At 43.9% G+C, this 18249-nt stretch overlaps 1 protein-coding gene across 3 annotated transcripts in view; it reads right to left on the reverse strand.

Annotated features, from left to right (window-relative positions):
- Positions 1–415: 415 nt before the first annotated feature.
- The window catches only part of ADGRD1 (adhesion G protein-coupled receptor D1), a 120491-nt gene continuing 102657 nt past the window's right edge, over positions 416–18249 (reverse strand). For all 3 annotated transcript variants that reach the window (XM_088065027.1, XM_014253924.2, XM_005524211.3), the window contains 4 exons: positions 7649–7775; positions 6430–6471; positions 4485–4577; positions 416–3880 (listed from right to left, as the gene is read on the reverse strand). In XM_088065027.1, the coding sequence (XP_087921153.1) occupies positions 3785–3880; positions 4485–4577; positions 6430–6471; positions 7649–7775 (358 nt within the window). In that variant the 3' untranslated portion in view covers positions 416–3784. The remainder of the gene's footprint in view (positions 3881–4484; positions 4578–6429; positions 6472–7648; positions 7776–18249) is intronic.

Consider the following 18249-nt stretch of genomic DNA (forward strand, 5'->3'; position numbering starts at 1 on the left):
TGAGGAGATTGAGATGTGACCTTCCTGGATCCACATTATCATTTTCAGATAAAAGTGTGAGAGTAATAAAGTTTTCATACAAGAAGTATTAGTTAAAAACCCCTCACTTCTGACCTGCTGTGGACTGAAACCATTCCCAGAGCCAGGATTTCAGTCCCAGCCACGCAGCAAGGGCTGACCCTGAACCCAGGAGTTCTCTTTCTGCTGCTGAGGCTTGGCACAGCTCCTCTCTGGGTATAAAGTTTAACACAGAAATATTGTCTGCACGTTACCCCAGCACCCTGACAGACAGGAGGTCTCTCACAGGAGTACAGCTCTGATGTATAATTGCAACAACAGCATGATAGGGAACCTGCATTGTTATGCTGTTGTTTACAATCCATGTCAAAAGAATAATTGTAACAAATACAAAGTCTTTTTAGGAAATTAAGATTTCTTATTTATTTGAGGGGGAAAAACAACAAAACTAAATTATTTTACTACTTACTGGCAAAGTCATCCTTGCTACATCACCTATTTTTAAAAGTCACATTTCATTCAATTAAGATTTCATACTGTTGACAAAATGATGCTGTCCAAAATAATATTGCAATAGCTGCTATATACATGCCCATAAATAAACTGCAAGATTTTCAAGCTTCAAGAGACTGAGAACAGGAAGAGATTGTTTAAAGATTCATTTGAGCATTTCTTATTCAGTACATTTGCTGCATTCAGTACCAAGAAGAACACTTTGAATCAAACAAACAGAATGGGAATCGATGGCAACAGAACACATTTGCACTTTGAGGGGATTTTCAGCAGCCCCATCCCCAGTGCAGTGAGATAAATTCAGTGCTCCAAACCTCGTGGGTCATGAACAAGATAAAACTGCTCCATGCCCAGCCACGTTCTCCAGGTACAGCGGGGGATGAGGGAGGATCCTGCATCCACAGAGGATCTCAGGAGACACAGGATGATCAATGCTCCTCACACAAAACCCTTCCACGTCATTCAAAAGTGTAAAACCAAACACATTCTCATGCTTGTCTTATTTTTGGTGAACAATTTGGAAACAGAGCACACTTGGATGAAAACCTGCCTTAGCCCTTTGTACCAGTGCATTTCATCCCATCACTGGTACATCTCTTGTTTGGGTTTTATCCAAATAGACCTTGGGCAGTCACAAAATGACCAACACAGACAGGAGGAAATGCAAGTAATGAAAATTGTGCAGAGGGAGCACAATCAAAAATTAAGATTAAAAAAAAAAAGCTTTTATATGTTGTCTGGTTCATTCACAGAACTTTGTGCTATAATACAATGATTAGAAGATAAATGATCAAGGAAGGTTTCAATCTATATTTGTGGTCACAGTGTAAAAAAACCAAAAGCAAACCAAAGAAACAAACCAAAACCAAAAGAACTCATATGCTCCAGTATAAAAAATATGATTAAACAGATTGTCTGCACACAATACAAACTCTGAGTGCTGTTATCACAGCACTCTTCTATTCCATCTCCTCTGTACATTCCAAGGGCTCTGTCTGGGGGGAAAAAATCATTTTCAGGCCAAGAAAAGCCCATCTATTTGCACAGCTGTAAGGCAGAGCAGTGCAGAAAAGGCCAGGAGAAAACCATACACGAAAGCCAAAAGAAAGACACAGCCATCTACATATTTAGCTTTTTCTGACCCTCTGTTTGGAGTTAGCTGTCATTGATTGGAGTTCTTTAGCATGAGGAAACACGAGGTTAAAGCCTATGAATTTCATGCCTGTGTGATGTGCAGTTCTGCTCTGTTCCAGCTGCAGAAATCCAGCACAGACCTGGTGCAACTGAAATCATTTCTCTAGAATGTTTTGAGCTGTAAGCTCAACAAGCTTGGGTGGACTGGGCTCCCAGTTTGGGGATCACACCAACGGGTCCTGGCTAGGAAGGGGAGAAGGCAGGAAAGATTGGGCCAAACTGAAACAGATCATTATTTTTAGTGCAGGAAGGAAACATGGACAAAACTTGGTTTGGATCAAACAGAAATTAAATGCATTGAGTTTTTCTAAGCTTTCAATTCCATGTCTTTGGGATTAAACACTTCACTAAATTCAGTCAAAATTGATGGGTATTTCCTGTTCCCTAAAGATCAATTTACTTTCATTTTTCTTTTTGAAAAATTTACTATCCAATAGAAAATTTCCACTCTGCACATTAGAGTATAAATACCTTTTCTCTTGGAAACCAATAGCACATTCACCAGGAATTGTCTGAGCTGCTGAAGACACAAACATTTAATTAACATTAAAAACCCCAACACTGAACAGTTTAGCAAACATGAGGTTGAGGACTCGCATATTTTGTGCCTGTTGCAGTGTTTGATAAATAGTGTTTGATCCCAGGGGGTCAGGACAGGGAACAGCCTGGTGATCCCTGCAGAGCAGGATCAAACGAGGGAGAGCTGGGGACCAGGAGCTGTGGCTGCAAAGCCCCTCTGGCCAGGGGCCCTCGCCTGTGGAGGTCACTCTGGAGACCCTGGGGGCTGAATAAATCCTGGAGCAAGGTCCTGAGAGCTCTGACCACTGCCAGGAGTTCAACTCTGCTTTGTCCAGGCTGGGAAGGTCTTGTTTGGCACAGCTGAGGTGCCCTGCCTCGTGCTCCAAACACCACTCTGAGAACCTGTAAAAAACACTGGGCAGAGGAAAAATCACAGTGGTTTTTTCCTCTTTAAAGATAGTTCCTAGAAGTACTAAAGCAGAAGCTGCTAAATGCTGAGCAGGGTTTAAAACCACAAAAGAGACTGCAGAGACCTGTTTAAAAGCTGTCTGCAGGAAACAATACACAGACTTATTTGCAGGCTGGCTGTCTTCACAGTGTATCAGCGTGTTACGTCTCTGTGGCAGGAGTTCAGTGTCTCAAATGACCAGAAACTGGAGGAAGGTCAGGCACAGCACCAGCTCTGGATCTGTAAAAGCCACGGTGAGTTTGCAAGATGCGCTCTCCGGAGAGTGGCTGATTGCATCCCGAGGCTGCAGGCAAAGCAGGGAATGCTCTGTGTGGGAATGTGGCAGCACATACAGAGCAGTGAGAGGTGCTGTGGGCTGCTGAGGGACAGCCACAGCCACTTCTGCCTCCGATGATGGCAACAGGAAGATCTAAAATACCAGCAGCCCACATCCAGGAGATTTACACGGTACAGGTGCTGTTTATTGTGTTTATCAGCTTTGCTAATCCACACCCACCTTGGGAGTGCAGTAGCTGGAAGCTGCTTCTCCCTCAAGTCCTGGCTTCCTTGTAGCATTTAGATTAAACACCATACTATGTATTTTGAATCAACTTCACTTTGATAATTGGATTCTGTAAGGTAATAAATGTAAACAGAGAGAGCACAGCAAGTCTGGAATAGTCTCATTACAACATCACAATGGGAAGCATTTCATTTGTGAGCATAAAAGTCCATCTTTTCAGAGGTATGTTGCTATCCCTCAGTTCTGGGAGCTGGAATGATTCAGAGAGCAATAAGCCCTTCTTGCATACCAAGTGTTTTCATCATTGCTGATAAAACCATCCAGTGTATATTTGTGCTGGTTTTTTACAGATATTGCTAAGAGCCAAGTGCTAGAATGTGTTACAGTTTCGAAGGCAAGCAAGGAGGGCTATTTGCTCAACAAAACAATATGGCAATTCCCAATTCATTAGGCAGTGTTTTAAAAACCCCAGTTTTCTACTGGCACAAGCAGTGAGAAAAAGCTGGTGGACACAGTGTCAGAGGTCCTGAATGTATGGCTTGATTTTCTCTGAGGAGCTGCTATTCCTGTCAGACTGCTGATAAATCAATGCGGTTCGCTGAGTTGCTGCTTTTATCCCAGGTGTTCAGCTTGGTGGGAGTTGTGCCTGGCCTGTTCCCAGTCATCTGGAAAATAAAATAGTATAGAAAATTGATTTATTTATTTTGCCAAGCCGCTCTTGCCTGGATGAAATAAAAGCCTGAAAGCATCTATTTACATTACAGTGTTGTCACAGGGTTTTGAGAGCATATGCCATAAAAGACTTTTAAACAGTTATTGCCAGGATCTAAGCTGATTGGCAACGATCACTTAATAATACCTATCACTTCAGATGTCTGGCTCTTTATAAAAACAAATGTCTTCTGTCTCAGCCTAAGGAGAGCTAGGAAAGGATATTCATGTGTTAAGAGTAAGAATGCCCTGTCAGAGCAATACATTGCCAAAATGCTGCTGGAATCAGAAGTGCACTGCAATTGGTGGGAATAGCCTTATTGAACCATATCCAGAGCTCATAAAGCTGTGTTTGCTTTTATTTGATAGTTTCCCAGAATGCAGAGTTTTGTCCTTTGCTTTCAGAACAGATTTTGGAGCTGCAACTTTTTCCACCTGTCCACACCTTGCACGAGGTTGGTGCTAAAAATACCCCCGGGCCTGCTCTGTTCTTTCCAACAGAATTTAATGTGCAACACTCTCAAATACAAAAGGGGAGGTGAAAAGAGCAATACTTACAATGTCTGAATTGAAGGGCTTCACGTTGATGTTGCGTGTTGAGCTACTTGTGAGGGACCAGACCTTGGTTTTGTGCTTAAAGGCAGCTCGAACCTTTGGCAAAAACACGAAACCAGTAGAAATGGTTGTGTTTATTTTCACAGGTGCAGCCTGCAATCATTTACCCTTTTTCCTTCCTCCACACAAATGTCATGTGCCTTTAAAGAACACCAATCCACCCCTGCACTTCTCTTTGTCCTCATGGGCTTTTCTCTGGGACACTTTCACATTTTGCAGAGCCCCAGGCTGGAGCAGGAGGTGCCCGTGCAGGCAGGGCAGCACAGCCCTGGCACATCCAGTGCCACCAGACACAGAGCAGCTGCCAGCCTGCTGTAAACAGTCATTTCATGGGGCTGGATGGAACTCCCCAGAGATGGAGCAATATTCTTCACCCGAGTGAACATCAGCTGCAGAAAGGACAGATGGTGAGACAAGTGGGTGAGATCTGTCAAGGATTAATGGCTGGAAGTGACTGACCAGTGTTAGGTGTGGAGATCAAGGACAGTTTTTCAGATGATCTGGGCCCATTCTCCAGTGATTCTTTATAATTACCTGTGTGTTTCTGCTCTGGGAATAAACCCCTTTTTACCCAGCCACTTCTACACCCAGTCTATGCATGTTTCTTTACAATATCTGAGTTTTATTTCTCAGAAAGAAATTCTCAAGAAGAATCCCCACTTTAGCTAAAGGAGTATTTTAGATATTCACAGCCTATGAGGGAGCCAGAAAGACCTGCACTCCAAAAATGACAGCTCACATCAGCTATGCATAAACTGTTTTTTAAGGATATAAATTCTGAAAAGTTTCTGAATTTAATTTCACATGAGGTTCCTGAAAAAATGACAGCAATTCAAATATTTATACTAGATATAAAACATTTGAAATTTGAAGATTTCTAAGCCTGGGGGAGAACAGAATAAAGAAATAGTTTTCCTCCCTACCTTTAACCTGCCTGCCTAATTTTAGTTGATTTCAGTAAAGATCAGGAGTTTCACAGTCAGACCTCACTCTTCAAGCTGTTTTTGGCAGAGATCACATCAGTGAATGCTCTGAGATGGAAAAGGTTGGCAGCCACTAATAAATGATAATTTCTCTGTGGAAGAGCTGGAGTAGCACAGGAAGCAGCAGCAGGCTGGGGCAGAGCTACTCAGCAACAGCCAGGAAAAAGAAATGTGGAGAAGCAAAGCTGGGAGGGTCTCACTGAGCATTGCCCTGGCAGCCTGCTGCAAATGGCTCTCACAAAAACCATTGCTGTGCAGTAATACTTGCTGCTGAGCATTTTCTGCTGTCTGCCACAGGAGGAGAGGATGCTCCAAGCCAAATTTACATCAGCCTTGTCTTGGCTTTATCCCAGTTGCTCTAATGCAGTCTTAAGGCAAAAGGATTCCTCAGTCCCCTGTGAAAACCTGAACTTCCCGCCAAGAAAAATACCTGGAATATCTTCTGCTCAGTTTGCTTTCCCATTAAGGACTGCATGAGCAACATCCAGGAGTATGTTTTGCTGAGAATAATATTTCTTTTCCTCCCTGGAACTGCAGCTGGAGCAGAGCCCCCCAGCAGGGACTGCCAGAGCGAGTCCTGCTCCCTCTTCTCAAGGATCTCGTCCTCCAGTGCAGCCCACGCCTGCTCAGCCCCTGCAGCTCTCAGGACAGATTTCTCCTGACCCTTGAACTGCTCCTCTTATCTTTCTTCTGTTTCAAACCTTTCTTATGCTAATTAAAACAAATGGCAGGCATGGGTAAAAACGCTGCAAGTCACAAAGCCAGAACAGTCATGGATTAATTAAAAGAAAAAGGGAATCAGTGGCATAGCAGGCAATGATAATGAAGAAAGTCTGAGCTTGCTTCACACTTACGTTCTTTGAATTTGGTAACACCAAATCTGTTAACACCATTTGGTTACATACCTCTGAGTTCAGAAGGCAGTGAAACAGGAACATGAAAAATCCCTGAAAATGGAAAAAAGGGAGAAGGGTGAGGTCTGGCTATGAAAAATTAAATGCAATCATGTGTTTCCCTCAGCATTGTACAGAGCAGGCATCAGGCAGCTGGAGCCCTATAAATACCTGAGTGACTAAACCAGGATGTCCCAAGTGAAACTGGAGAAACCTGCAGCATCAGGTTACTGTGGGGCTGGTCTGGAGCTATTCCTGTAAAAAACACCTCCTAAACTTCGCTCTACTAAAGGTAAAATCGGGCTGAAAATATGCAAAAATCCTTGTTTCATGACAAGAGAACTTTGTGTTTGTGGTTGCAAAGAGCAAGGAGAGGGAAATGCTCTTAGGGAAACACCAGGTCAGGATTTTTCAGATTAGAAAAGCAAGGTATTAACACTCAAAGAATTTTAATGGCTGAATTTGTCTATCTTTGGGCTTTTAGTCCAATGCAAAGTGAAAAGGTCTCATCCCTTTCCCTCACAAAACAGGTTTATTTGTCTGGTGGTAGCATTCAGCACCAAGAACCCTGTTTCACTGGTTTTTGTGCCCACAGTTGTTTCCAAGACAAGAAAGGATTTACATGAGATTGGTTTTCCTTCCTCTCTGCAACCACTGTTTGGGAAAGAGCTGTAACACGCCTGGAGGGTTATGCCTCTGCTGAAATTCTGCTTAAAGCTAAGCACATGTTTAAATTCCTCCTTGGACAGAGCTGTTTTTCTGGATTGGTGTGCCAGGAAGATGAGGGTTGAGATTCCTGCGTGCAGGAGTTTGGCACAGCTCAGGGAATAGCTCCACTTTGGATCTTTCCCATAAACTTCTGTTTACTTTCATTTAGTCTCAGTAATGAAGCCTCAAATTGGAACTGAAAAATTGGCCTGGTATCTACTGAAGAATCCTGCCTGTGGTACACAGTGCTGGAAGAATGAATTCCATTTCATTTCTGAAGCTCAGTGCTGTCTCATTTATTTAATTATTGCTGCTGGAAACACTAAGGAGTGGGATACAAGTTCTGTTCAAACAAAGACAAGCAATTGCCAGCACTCTGTGCTTAGCACAAACTTAAAAGACAGAGGAAGGAACACAGAATGAAATGCAGTAAGCATAAACATGTGAAAACATTACTAATGATCCTTTTAATTGGATCTCAGAAGCACTTCTGTAGCCATAAATTTTCCCCCCAGGTACTTACTTGTAGTGAATTAAAAACAGCAAATATATACTGAAATACTAAAGCGTGGGCATTGACAGCCAAAATGCCAAAGATCCACGAGCTCCCCAAGATTGGTAAGAGAACAGCCACGGCTTTAGCTGTTAATCTGTAAGAGAAAATAGGAAATGGGGACACCATTAAAGAAATGTCAGCCTCCACACCAAGGACTTTATCAATTATGTTCTGGCAGCAGGGCAGCAGGCGGAACTCTTCTTTACCGTGAAATTCTTTTAAGGGACAAGACTTTAATTATTTTTTCATCTGTGAAAAGGGGGATAAGAGAACATTGGTTTCACACAGGATAAGTACAGATGGTGAGTCAGTAACTGAGGGAGCAGGGAAAGAGATCTGAGAGATGGCCATGAAATACTGCAGCTCTATCTTCAGTTTACAGAGATGTGTCACTGTTAGTGGGGAGCCCAGGGCAGGAGTCCAAGAGCAGAGAGCACCCTACATCACAACACAGGCCACAGCACTGGGCAAGCCACATGTATTCGTGGTCTGTCCACTCTGGAACCACCAAAACACTCATCAGTGCACAGGAAAAGCTTTCCTGCCTTGGAGACACTGCTAAGGGGAGCCCAGAGCAGTTCCACCTCCTCCGAGGAGCTGGTGAACCCTTGCACAGCCGGGCATTTCCAGGGACAGCCGTCACAGGACAGACCCCTCCTCCTGGCTCACAACAATTCACAGTACGACACAAAAAGCACAGAGAAGGGACCAGTCCCCACTTGAAACGTGCCAGGAAGGCAGATCCAATCCCAGTTTACAAAACTCCTGTTGTAGCCTGTGGGATTCCTGCACATTTATCAAAATATCAAAAATATCAGTGAATTCAGCCTTGGTACAGTTACAGACAGAGAAGCCAAGGGGCAGTAAAGAAACAGGGGTAGTGAGAAATGAAAAGTCAGCCCCTGCTTGGTAAAGCAATGGTTTTTTAGAAATGATCAGATTTCTATTTAGATGGAAGCCTATGCAAGGGGAAAAGCTGTTTCAGGGAGATGAATGTCCTGCTTGTGCCCCCTCGTAAGATTAAAGCACACATGGAGAGAAATGCAGAGCTGCCTGACAGGAGACTGCTTGTAATTACAGCAAACACAAAACAAATGAGAATTTTGTACAACACAATTCAATGAAGAAATCCTTTAATTAAACTTAGAGACAAGATGTCTTCTTCATTTCAGTGACCTGAGCACACACTCCATTATATCCTCAACTAAAAGTGTATCCTGAAGTTTAGGGAAATCTGGAATGGGGAAGCATCTGGAACTTTTTTCTGTTCTGGTTTGGTTTTTTTTTCCTGTATTGATTCATATCTCTGTATGCTCAGCCATGAATATTCCTGCACAATTCAATGTAATTCTTCAAGGAGTTTTTTCAGTCAAAAAATGAAGGAATATCTTACAGCTTGAGGTCCTATTTAAATTTTAAAATGCATTTTAAAAGATTCAATTTTAAAACAACTTATTCAGGTTTATTTTTGTGAATCGAGGATGCTTTGAGGTTTTTTTCCTGATAGGATTAAAGCTCCTCCCCAAGCTCCAGGATGAAATGTGCTGCACTGGGGAGCTGCCCTGGACTTTGTGCAGGAGGAGCTGCAGAGCCCTCGGTGTCCTGGGGAAATGTTCAGGACCAGCAGCTGGGCAGGACCGGGAGCACCAGGGATGGATCAGCTCCACCCAGGGTCCCTCAGGCTTTGGGGGTCCCCAAGAGCAGGGATTGGCACCCCCAGCACAGCTCCACTTGTAAAACTGCCTTCAGCACAAACCCCCGCCTTTCTTTTTCTCTTCTCACACTCTGGTTTCATAAAATTTGCAGTTTGGAATATAATTTTCCCCAACTATTTTGTTGCCAAAAAGTGTTTTCTTTGTTTCACTTTGAGTCAGAGCATTAAAGGCTTCATCTGATTTGTAGTTGGGTGCAGAATAGATTCAATTTCAATATTTTCAATATTTTCAAAACCATTCTTACAGTTTGGGTTTTCAGAAGCTTTTAACATTGCAAATTACTCATACAGTTTTAAAATCACATTTTAATAAAGATGGCTCTTTATTAAGCCCAGAGTTCAGCACATGTGCAGCAGAATTCCACAGCTAAAATGAAAATACAATCCAGATGTGGGATTTTCCATGCAAATGTATTAATGTTTCACGTAAACTCATTTAGAAAAGCAGCCATGTGAAGGTGAAATTCATTTATGACTGTCTGAGGGTCTGCTCTGCCTATGATTCTCTTCAATCTCATTAAGACTTTTTTGAATTTTTACCTAGTTATTGCATAGCTTTCTATGCTTACATGCTTGGATTTCATCCTATGTAGGAAATTATTAATTCAAGATGTTTATGAGCTTTGCCTACCAATCAAAGGACCCAGCTCTACAGTTCCTGGTGCTCTTTTATCTTCTCCCACTCACCCCTCCCCTTCCTACCCTTATTCCATTTTAATCTTTGAACTTTAAAAAAGAAAAATGCTAACTGTAAAATGCTGCTTCAGAATGCCATTAAGGTAGCAAGGTTAAAAAAATCCTAGAAATACAAAAGTTAATGTTCCACTAGGTACATTAATTCTGACACACTGCACATACTTTATATTTTTTTTTATTCCCGTTTTTCTTTGCTACATGAATATTTTAGTAGATTAGTTCTAGTACACTGAGATACAGAGCACAATCAAATAGATGTTGTTTTTGGAGAAGGAGCACTTCCCCATGCGTGACTTAAGCTGTGCAACCTAAAAAAAATAGTCATTAGCATCAATGGAGCTTTATATTGTCCATAAACCTGGGGACATGGAGCAATAATTCGGGGTAGGGGCTGGGCTTACTCTGCACATGCTGTGGCTCAGCCCTACCACGACTTCATGAACCTTACTAGAGGCTTTTTTCTTGTGCCCAGATGTGTCAGAAAACAGAACAGCCATCTGAATTTCTCCTGCGTGCCCCTTCTCATGCTCTGGCCTTGGCAATTAACAGCCTGGTTCTCACATACACTTTCCAAAGCTCAGGTATTGTCACTTTTCTGCTGCCCAGTAGCACCAAGCCGGGTGAGATTTTGTCTCTGTGCATCTAAAAACACTGAAGGATCAGTCCTGGAACTAAGCAAATCCAGCACAGAATCTCTTTTCTACTGTTACATTTTGCCAAGTTTTTTTTTTTTTTTAGGTATATACCTGTCATTACTTAGCTTCTGGAAAACATAAAAAATACTTGGAGTCTGATTAAATTTTTGTATCTAGAGAATATGGAAAAGCCTTTGGATAGTATTGGCTGTGCACAGCCTGGCTGTCAGTTCAGCCCATGGTTTAGGGCTGTTCAGCTCTGCCCCAGCACCAGAACCCTCTTTAGCTGGGCTCACCCAGAGCAGGGCAGTGCCACCGTCCTGTGTCCCAGGGCTGTCCCACGGAGCTGTCACCTCCTGCCTGCCCCCTCACCCCGCACACCGAGCCCCTCCAGCTCAGAGCCAGAGCCCAGCTCCTTGGAAAATCCTCAGTTCATTTTTCAGATGCACCTCTGGCAAGAGCAGCATTAACTTTCTCTGTTAATTGCTGAGCTGCCCATTTATTATCCACTCACCCTTTCAATCTCCAGTTGAAAAAAACCATTTTTCTTCCCTTTTCCTGTTCTTAGGGTTGAATTCTGTTTCCTGAGAAGTGAAACCTGCTCACTAGAGATCTTCTCACATCCAGATCTCTTCAGCTGGCTTTTTTGCAGCTGCTTTTGTTTCATCACTCACTTCAGGACGGGATTTTGATATCTTCAGTGTATCTTGCTGGGAGAGGCTGTCAGGCAGCATTTGAACCCAGCTGAAATCAATCAACAGGGGAAGTTTCCGAGATGGATAATTACCTTAGCTGTTCTACAGCCCCGGTGTGCAAGGAGCACAGGCTCCAGCACCTCTGAGAGGTTTTTCATTACCAACATCATCTAAAATCATTGCACAGTTACTGGAGCTACCAGGGACACTTTTCCAGGAGCACAGTTGGGCCTTCCAGGTTTATTTTATTTTATTTGCAGTTGGAGTGCTCAGCTGTGAGTGCTCCCTTTGCCTTGGTTAATCTCTGCCCTGCTCTTGCCCTGTCGATATTTACCCCACCACACTGACACCTTACAAGAAAGAAATTTCACTGCTTGCAGAGAGAAAACTTTATTACTTCTGTGAAGGGGACCCCTAATTCACAAATCAATTTTATTGGTTCTATATGGAGCACAAATCCTTTTAAGACTTCTGACATCCACTTTTCTGTCATGATGCCTGCTGAAGTGAGAACTAAATTCAGACCTATAAGCCAAGGTTATATAATCATTGGAGGAAATACTGTAAGAAAAAGCAAAATTCCTTCACAGAACAAGACAGTCTGACAGATAGGTCTTTTAACTGAACTTTCTCTCTTGTTTCTTGGGCTCCTCTCTAGTCACTTCCAGCAGTACCCTTTGTGTTTTATGTAAAAATAAATAAATCCCTAAACCTGTGACTAACATTTCAGACTCCTGGCTGAAAAAAAAGTCAATGTAATTTCAGTTTCCCATTTGTTACAAGTGACATTTACTCGCCCCTAAGCTGGAAGTTGGGGAGATGCTGGGAAACCATGAGTAGCAATTCTGACTGTGAATGAAAGTGATTTTCACAGGAGGCCAACACACACCCCTGGTGTCCTCACTGCCATCCCTGCTGAGCCCTGACCCTGCTGCTCACTGTGCCACCCACAGCTCACTCCTTACTCCAAGGAGCAAAACCAGGAGCTGCAGGTGCTGAGCTGCCACCAACATCAAAAGGACAAATGGAAGAATAATGGCGACAGCTCATATATTTGATGGAACTAGGCAGCAAACGGCAGAAAAACCACAAAACAATCTTGAGGGCTGCTGAAGAGCCACTGAGCCCATTTGGGATCCAGAGGAACGAGCTCCCTTGTGCTCCTCAAGAAGAAAACTCCTCTTTTGCCAGAGGAATGCCCAGGGGTGTTTGAGCTGCCCAGCAGAGCTCAGACCAGATCCCTCAGGCCCCTTCCAACACAGCAAGGAGGGGACATCAGAGCAGCTGTGTGTGCTTTTTACTAAATGAAATTCAGCTCTGGACTCTGCTACAAGTCTTGATCTACTGGGTACAATTTTCATCCTAAAAGGATTCACACAGATTTTACTTCTGCTCCTGACTCCAAGCAGCAGCTCCTGAGTTCCTGCAAATACGAATGAATTCCTCCTCCTCCTGCTGCACTTTATCCTGGCTGCACAGACAATCAGGCTGATGGCACAAGGAATGCACTTTAATCAGCACACACACAGCTGCTTACCTAATCTTGGGTGATTTCTAGGCAGAACTATAGCAATTTAAAGGGAAAAAAAAGACAAAACTAATAACTGCAGAGGCCATTTCCCATTTCCCAAATGTTATTTGCACTTTCAAAATAACTGTGTGAATCTGACTAAGAACCATTTACAGTCACTTCAGATCATTGCTTTCTTGTGGGTGTCATTTATAACCCAGGAAGAGGCTGCTAAATGAAAGCATTGTAGCTACAGAAAAAACCCCTCGGTTGCAACAGCAACTAAATTCAGATTAATTTTGATCACATGAGTGGGAAGAGAGGTGGAATTGTTCCTTTTCTGTCTCCCTCAGTGTTTAACAGTGTGCCCTGTCACCACAGACCCTCACAAGAAGGCAGATGTTGCCAAAGCAGCCTCACCTCTCTCGGGCCTTCCCAAAAATCTCAAACTGCCTTTAGGAGATGCAGCATTTGCCCAGGATGCAGAAGGGCTGGGCTCAAATCACTCTTTTGCCTAAGGGTTGCACTTTCCATTTCTGCAGAAAAGCGTTTTGACTCCCTGCTTGATGCTCATTCTTTGCTGTTGAACCTGACCCACTCATATTGAATAATTAAACGTTCTCTGGCTCAGAGAGAGAAGGTGAACTCCACAGATAAGTCACAAGGCACTCCCTGAGAGAGGAGAGTCCTACCTAATCCTTGCTTTATTAATATTTCTGAATTTATATTAAATATTCAGTAGAGCAGGGATTGAAACTCAAGTCTCACTTCAAATCCCCATCAAGCCAGACAAAATTAAGGCCATGACCGGAACTGGAGCTACCTTAGGAATTTTAATATGGAGAAGGCAATTCCAGGGGCTTCAGCACTGACTTCTGACTTAAGCACCTAACCAGGGATTCAGGAATCCCTGTCTTGCTAAGGCTTTCCATAGTTCAAGTCCCTTGTCACCTCCACTGCTTCCAGATTCTGAAAACACAAAAGAAAAAATAAATACTTCCCAAAAATTAAGTACTGAACCAAAACATATCTTTCTCCAGGTCTTTAGTGCAAGTTATTAAAAACAAATATGAAGAATTAAAACATAATGTCCTTGCAAGCTGAATTTTAGGAGTTTGTGATTTCACATGGGAAACCAAACTTGGATTTTACCACTTTTTTTCCATAATTCCTTTCTCCAACATTTTTTGGTACTAATTCTCTCACTGCACTGCTGTTGAGACAGCATTCTCTGCTTCCCAATCCCCAAGGCCAAGGTAAGAGCTAATTTTCCACTGAGCTTTGCCATTAAGTTATCAAAGCAAATGAGAGTTTACTGTCAGAGCAGAAGTGTTTGATGAGCAATGGAGGGGAGTTAATGAACGGGGCTGGGTGAGGAGAGCAGCCCTGGGAGCTCTGCACACCCCTCTGCTGCTCTCCTTCCACAGCTCCTCATGGGCTGGGTGAGGAGAGCAGCCCTGGGAGCTCTGCACACCCCTCTGCTGCTCTCCTTCCACAGCTCCTCATGGGCTGGGTGAGGAGAGAGCAGCCCTGGGAGCTCTGCACACCCCTCTGCTGCTCTCCTTCCACAGCTCCTCATGGGCTGGGTGAGGAGAGCACAGCCCTGGGAGCTCTGCACACCCCTCTGCTGCTCTCCTTCCACAGCTCCTCATGGGCTGGGTGAGGAGAGAACAGCCCTGGGAGCTCTGCACACCCCTCTGCTGCTCTCCTTCCACAGCTCCTCATGGGCTGGGTGAGGAGAGCAGCCCTGGGAGCTCTGCACACCCCTCTGCTGCTCTCCTTCCACAGCTCCTCATGGGCTGGGTGAGGAGAGCACAGCCCTGGGAGCTCTGCACACCCCTCTGCTGCTCTCCTTCCACAGCTCCTCATGGGCTGGGTGAGGAGAGCACAGCCCTGGGAGCTCTGCACACCCCTCTGCTGCTCTCCTTCCACAGCTCCTCATGGGCTGGGTGAGGAGAACAGCCCTGGGAGCTCTGCACACCCCTCTGCTGCTCTCCTTCCACAGCTCCTCATGGGCTGGGTGAGGAGAACAGCCCTGGGAGCTCTGCACACCCCTCTGCTGCTCTCCTTCCACAGCCTGCTCTCCTGCTCTCCTTCCTGCTCTCCCTCCCCAGCACAGCCAGGAGCTCCTCTGATCTCCGAGCAATCACCACCGCTCTGAACGGCCTTGCTGCAGATTTGTGTTTAATCTCCAAACCCTCCTGTGTCTCTGTGCTCCCTGTCATGCTCTGCTTCTCCTGGAGCATCACTCGAACCTCAGGAGGAGCCCCAGTGGAACAGAACGTGTTTTCTCTTTTCCATGGCAACTGCCAAAGGAGCGTGCAGGACAAATATCCCCGGTCAGGCAGGCAGGCACTTCAGATCTGCTGGGAACAATCCCAGCTGAGAGAGCCCATCCTGCAGGACAGGTTCACAGTCACTGCTGCGTTTCTGCAGCACAGGTACACAGGGTGGGCAGCTTTCTTCTTCAGTCACAGGTTATGCTTTTTGGAAATCCAAAAGCTGTGGCTGCTGAAAGTGTGTGAGACTCCAGAAATGGATGACAGAACAAATTTCCCAGGAGTGCTTGATGATGACCATGGCCAGAAGCCAAAATAATTAAATCCATAGAAAATCATGTGGAAAATGAAAGCAGTTTAAAAGGAAAATAATTGGCCCTGATCCTTACAATAGTGAAGATTTATTCCTTTCTTGAATACAAATGTTCACTTGCCTATTTCCCACAGTGTTTGGTTCTTCCCTGAAAGATTCTGGAGTTACTTTCTAGAGCTAAGAGGGGGAAAAAGGAGACAAGAAAATATTACCCATTTCCGTTGCAGGTTTTCTTTAATAGTCTCACAAAAGCAAATTGACCAGAAAGTCTGGAGGGATTCATCTGCGTTTTTTAAAAGAAAATAAATTGTAATTTTCTAATGGGTAAGGGGTTTTTTTGTTTTTGCAGTCGTTTTACCATATCGTGCTATTATTAGGGGCCAGTTTGTCTCCAAAGGTAGGACAAAAGAGCAGCAAGAACTATGGAGGAGAATTTGGTTTCACAGATATCCAGTTTGCCATGAGCAAGCCCTGGGTTGAACAGGTTATGGTCTTAGTTCCATCTCTAGGTCAAAGATAGCAAATAATTGACAAATATGATTGTAAAGTCAGATACAGGAGCAAGAGGATAATCCAGCCTTGGCTGCCCTGGGTGCTCTGCATGTCTGAAACCAGTCTGATCCTTCAGATTCCTAGCACAGAACTGGTGCCTAGCTCTGGTGGGCTCAGCCCAGGGGAAGGCACTGCTTGTGACAGATTATTCCCAAAAATCTCCTTTCCTGTCTCCAAGGACAAAGAAATGCCAGTGTCTCAAAGGGTCAGATGCTGCATTATATCTGATTGTATCTGATTATCTCTGACTCCATCTCCATTGTTTCATCCCCTTTCCAAGCTCCCAGTGCAGTTCTCCCATCTCATGACAGAATTCTCTACACTGTCCCGAGGCAAACTGTCAGTGTGAGACATGAATCTGCAGCAGCCCAACTCTCACTACTTTTAATTGGCTAAATCTCTACAAGTCATCTTGAAACAATACTCTGAAAATTAGTCTTATTGAGCTACTCACAGCCATCTCAATCTTTTTTATAGCTGTCATATCATGTGGTGAAAATCTCTGTTTTCCCAGCAGCAAACTGAGATGACAGAGCCAGTGCTAATAAAGAGGGATTGTCACATTTCAGCAGTTATGGGAAGGACCCCACAGCGCTCCCTTCTCCTTCCATAGCAGGAGCTGTGAGGGAAGCACTCACACGACTGGAATACTGATGGGAAAGGGCACACACACTGCTCAGAAAGGACATGCAGGGCAGAAGAAAGGGTGCATCAAAAACAGAGAGAGAGAAACCACAAGCAGACAGACCTTTCAAAAACCTCTGGGCCAAAAGAAAGCAAAGGAGAGTGTGGCAGTGACATCTATTTTGCCTTGCCACACCAGGAGGGTAATGTGGATGGGGCCTTTTTTCCCTAAAATCTCCAAGACTTGTCCAAAGCACAGGATTGCATAGAGCTAGCTTCATTTAATTAATTATAACTGTAAGGAAACACAGTTTATAGACCTGCTTTTAAGACTTACAAAGCTGCAGTCAGTGATGAAAACCCATCATGATTAATTTTGTTTTCCTTACTCCAGGATGTCAAAGCAGGCACACCAAATGCTAAAATATGAAGTAGCCCCTACTCTGTGCTCCATGTGTCGTGTTGGGTTTGAGTTTTCAAGAAAAGTGTGGTTCTTTGGAAAGACTGGAGGCAAGCACCAACAATTACTGGTAATCTAGAAAATATGGCCTGCCAAAAATGGCCCAGGCTCCAATTGCTCCTTTCTCAAACTGTCCTTGCAGAAACATCAAGTTTTCAAGAGAAAAAAAAGCTTCTGAGCTAGTTACTCCCTGAAGAGACTCAAAACCTCACCACCAGAGGCATTTACCAGTCAGAGTGATTTCCTTCTACACACATTTCCAAATTGTCAGTGGCAATTGCACAGCCATTTACCACTCCCTAGCTGACACCAAGTGCACAGCTTGGTGCTTCTGTGGCCCTGGAACACCCAGAAAAAGCAGCTCTGGGAATCTGTGGGTTTGGCAAGGATTTCTGGCTTTTAACTTGATGTCAGCGAGACCTATATTTTAATTTAGGATGACAAAGTAACGACCACGTCAAATCATGAAGAAAATTTTTGTGGAATAACATTCAGCCCCTGAGGAGCTGCATTCTGAAAATGATCTCTTGACCCAAACAGTCTCTCTCAGTGACCTTTAATTATGCAACGATACCAACAGAACAATCATTCTCCCGTTTCCAAGGCAGCGGCAGCAGCGAGCAGCAAAGGACCAAGGTCAGGCATACAAACCGAGGAAGAGAAGTCATTTTCTGTGCAACATGTAATGGTTCACACGAGCTTTAACTGCAGCAGTGACAAATAAATAGCTGTACCCTTGCCTGGGCACCTGTCTCAAATGTACACACCGGGAAAAAAGAAACAGGACTGCAAGGATTGCTGGAGCCCAGCTGCAACCCCTTGCATTTATTACCGACCTGAAGAGAGCACCTAAAAGTTCAATAGTATTTTTGATACTAAGACAGTATCTTTATTGTAATTACCTGTATTTTCCATTTATTTAATTTTATTTTCAGAGTGCTTTATTGGGCAAATATGTAAATGACACTTAGCTACGAACTGTGTCAGACTGGGCAGTGATTTACAAGTTGCCCAGAGCTCTGCACAAGGCACATGCTTAAATAACATTTATATTCTGCAATGCCACAACTAGAATATTTCCCCTTATTAT

Source organism: Pseudopodoces humilis, chromosome 20, assembly GCF_049639895.1.
Source record: "Pseudopodoces humilis isolate 2021_Gansu_Grassland_sample_001 chromosome 20, ASM4963989v1, whole genome shotgun sequence".
NCBI lineage: Eukaryota > Metazoa > Chordata > Aves > Passeriformes > Paridae > Pseudopodoces > Pseudopodoces humilis.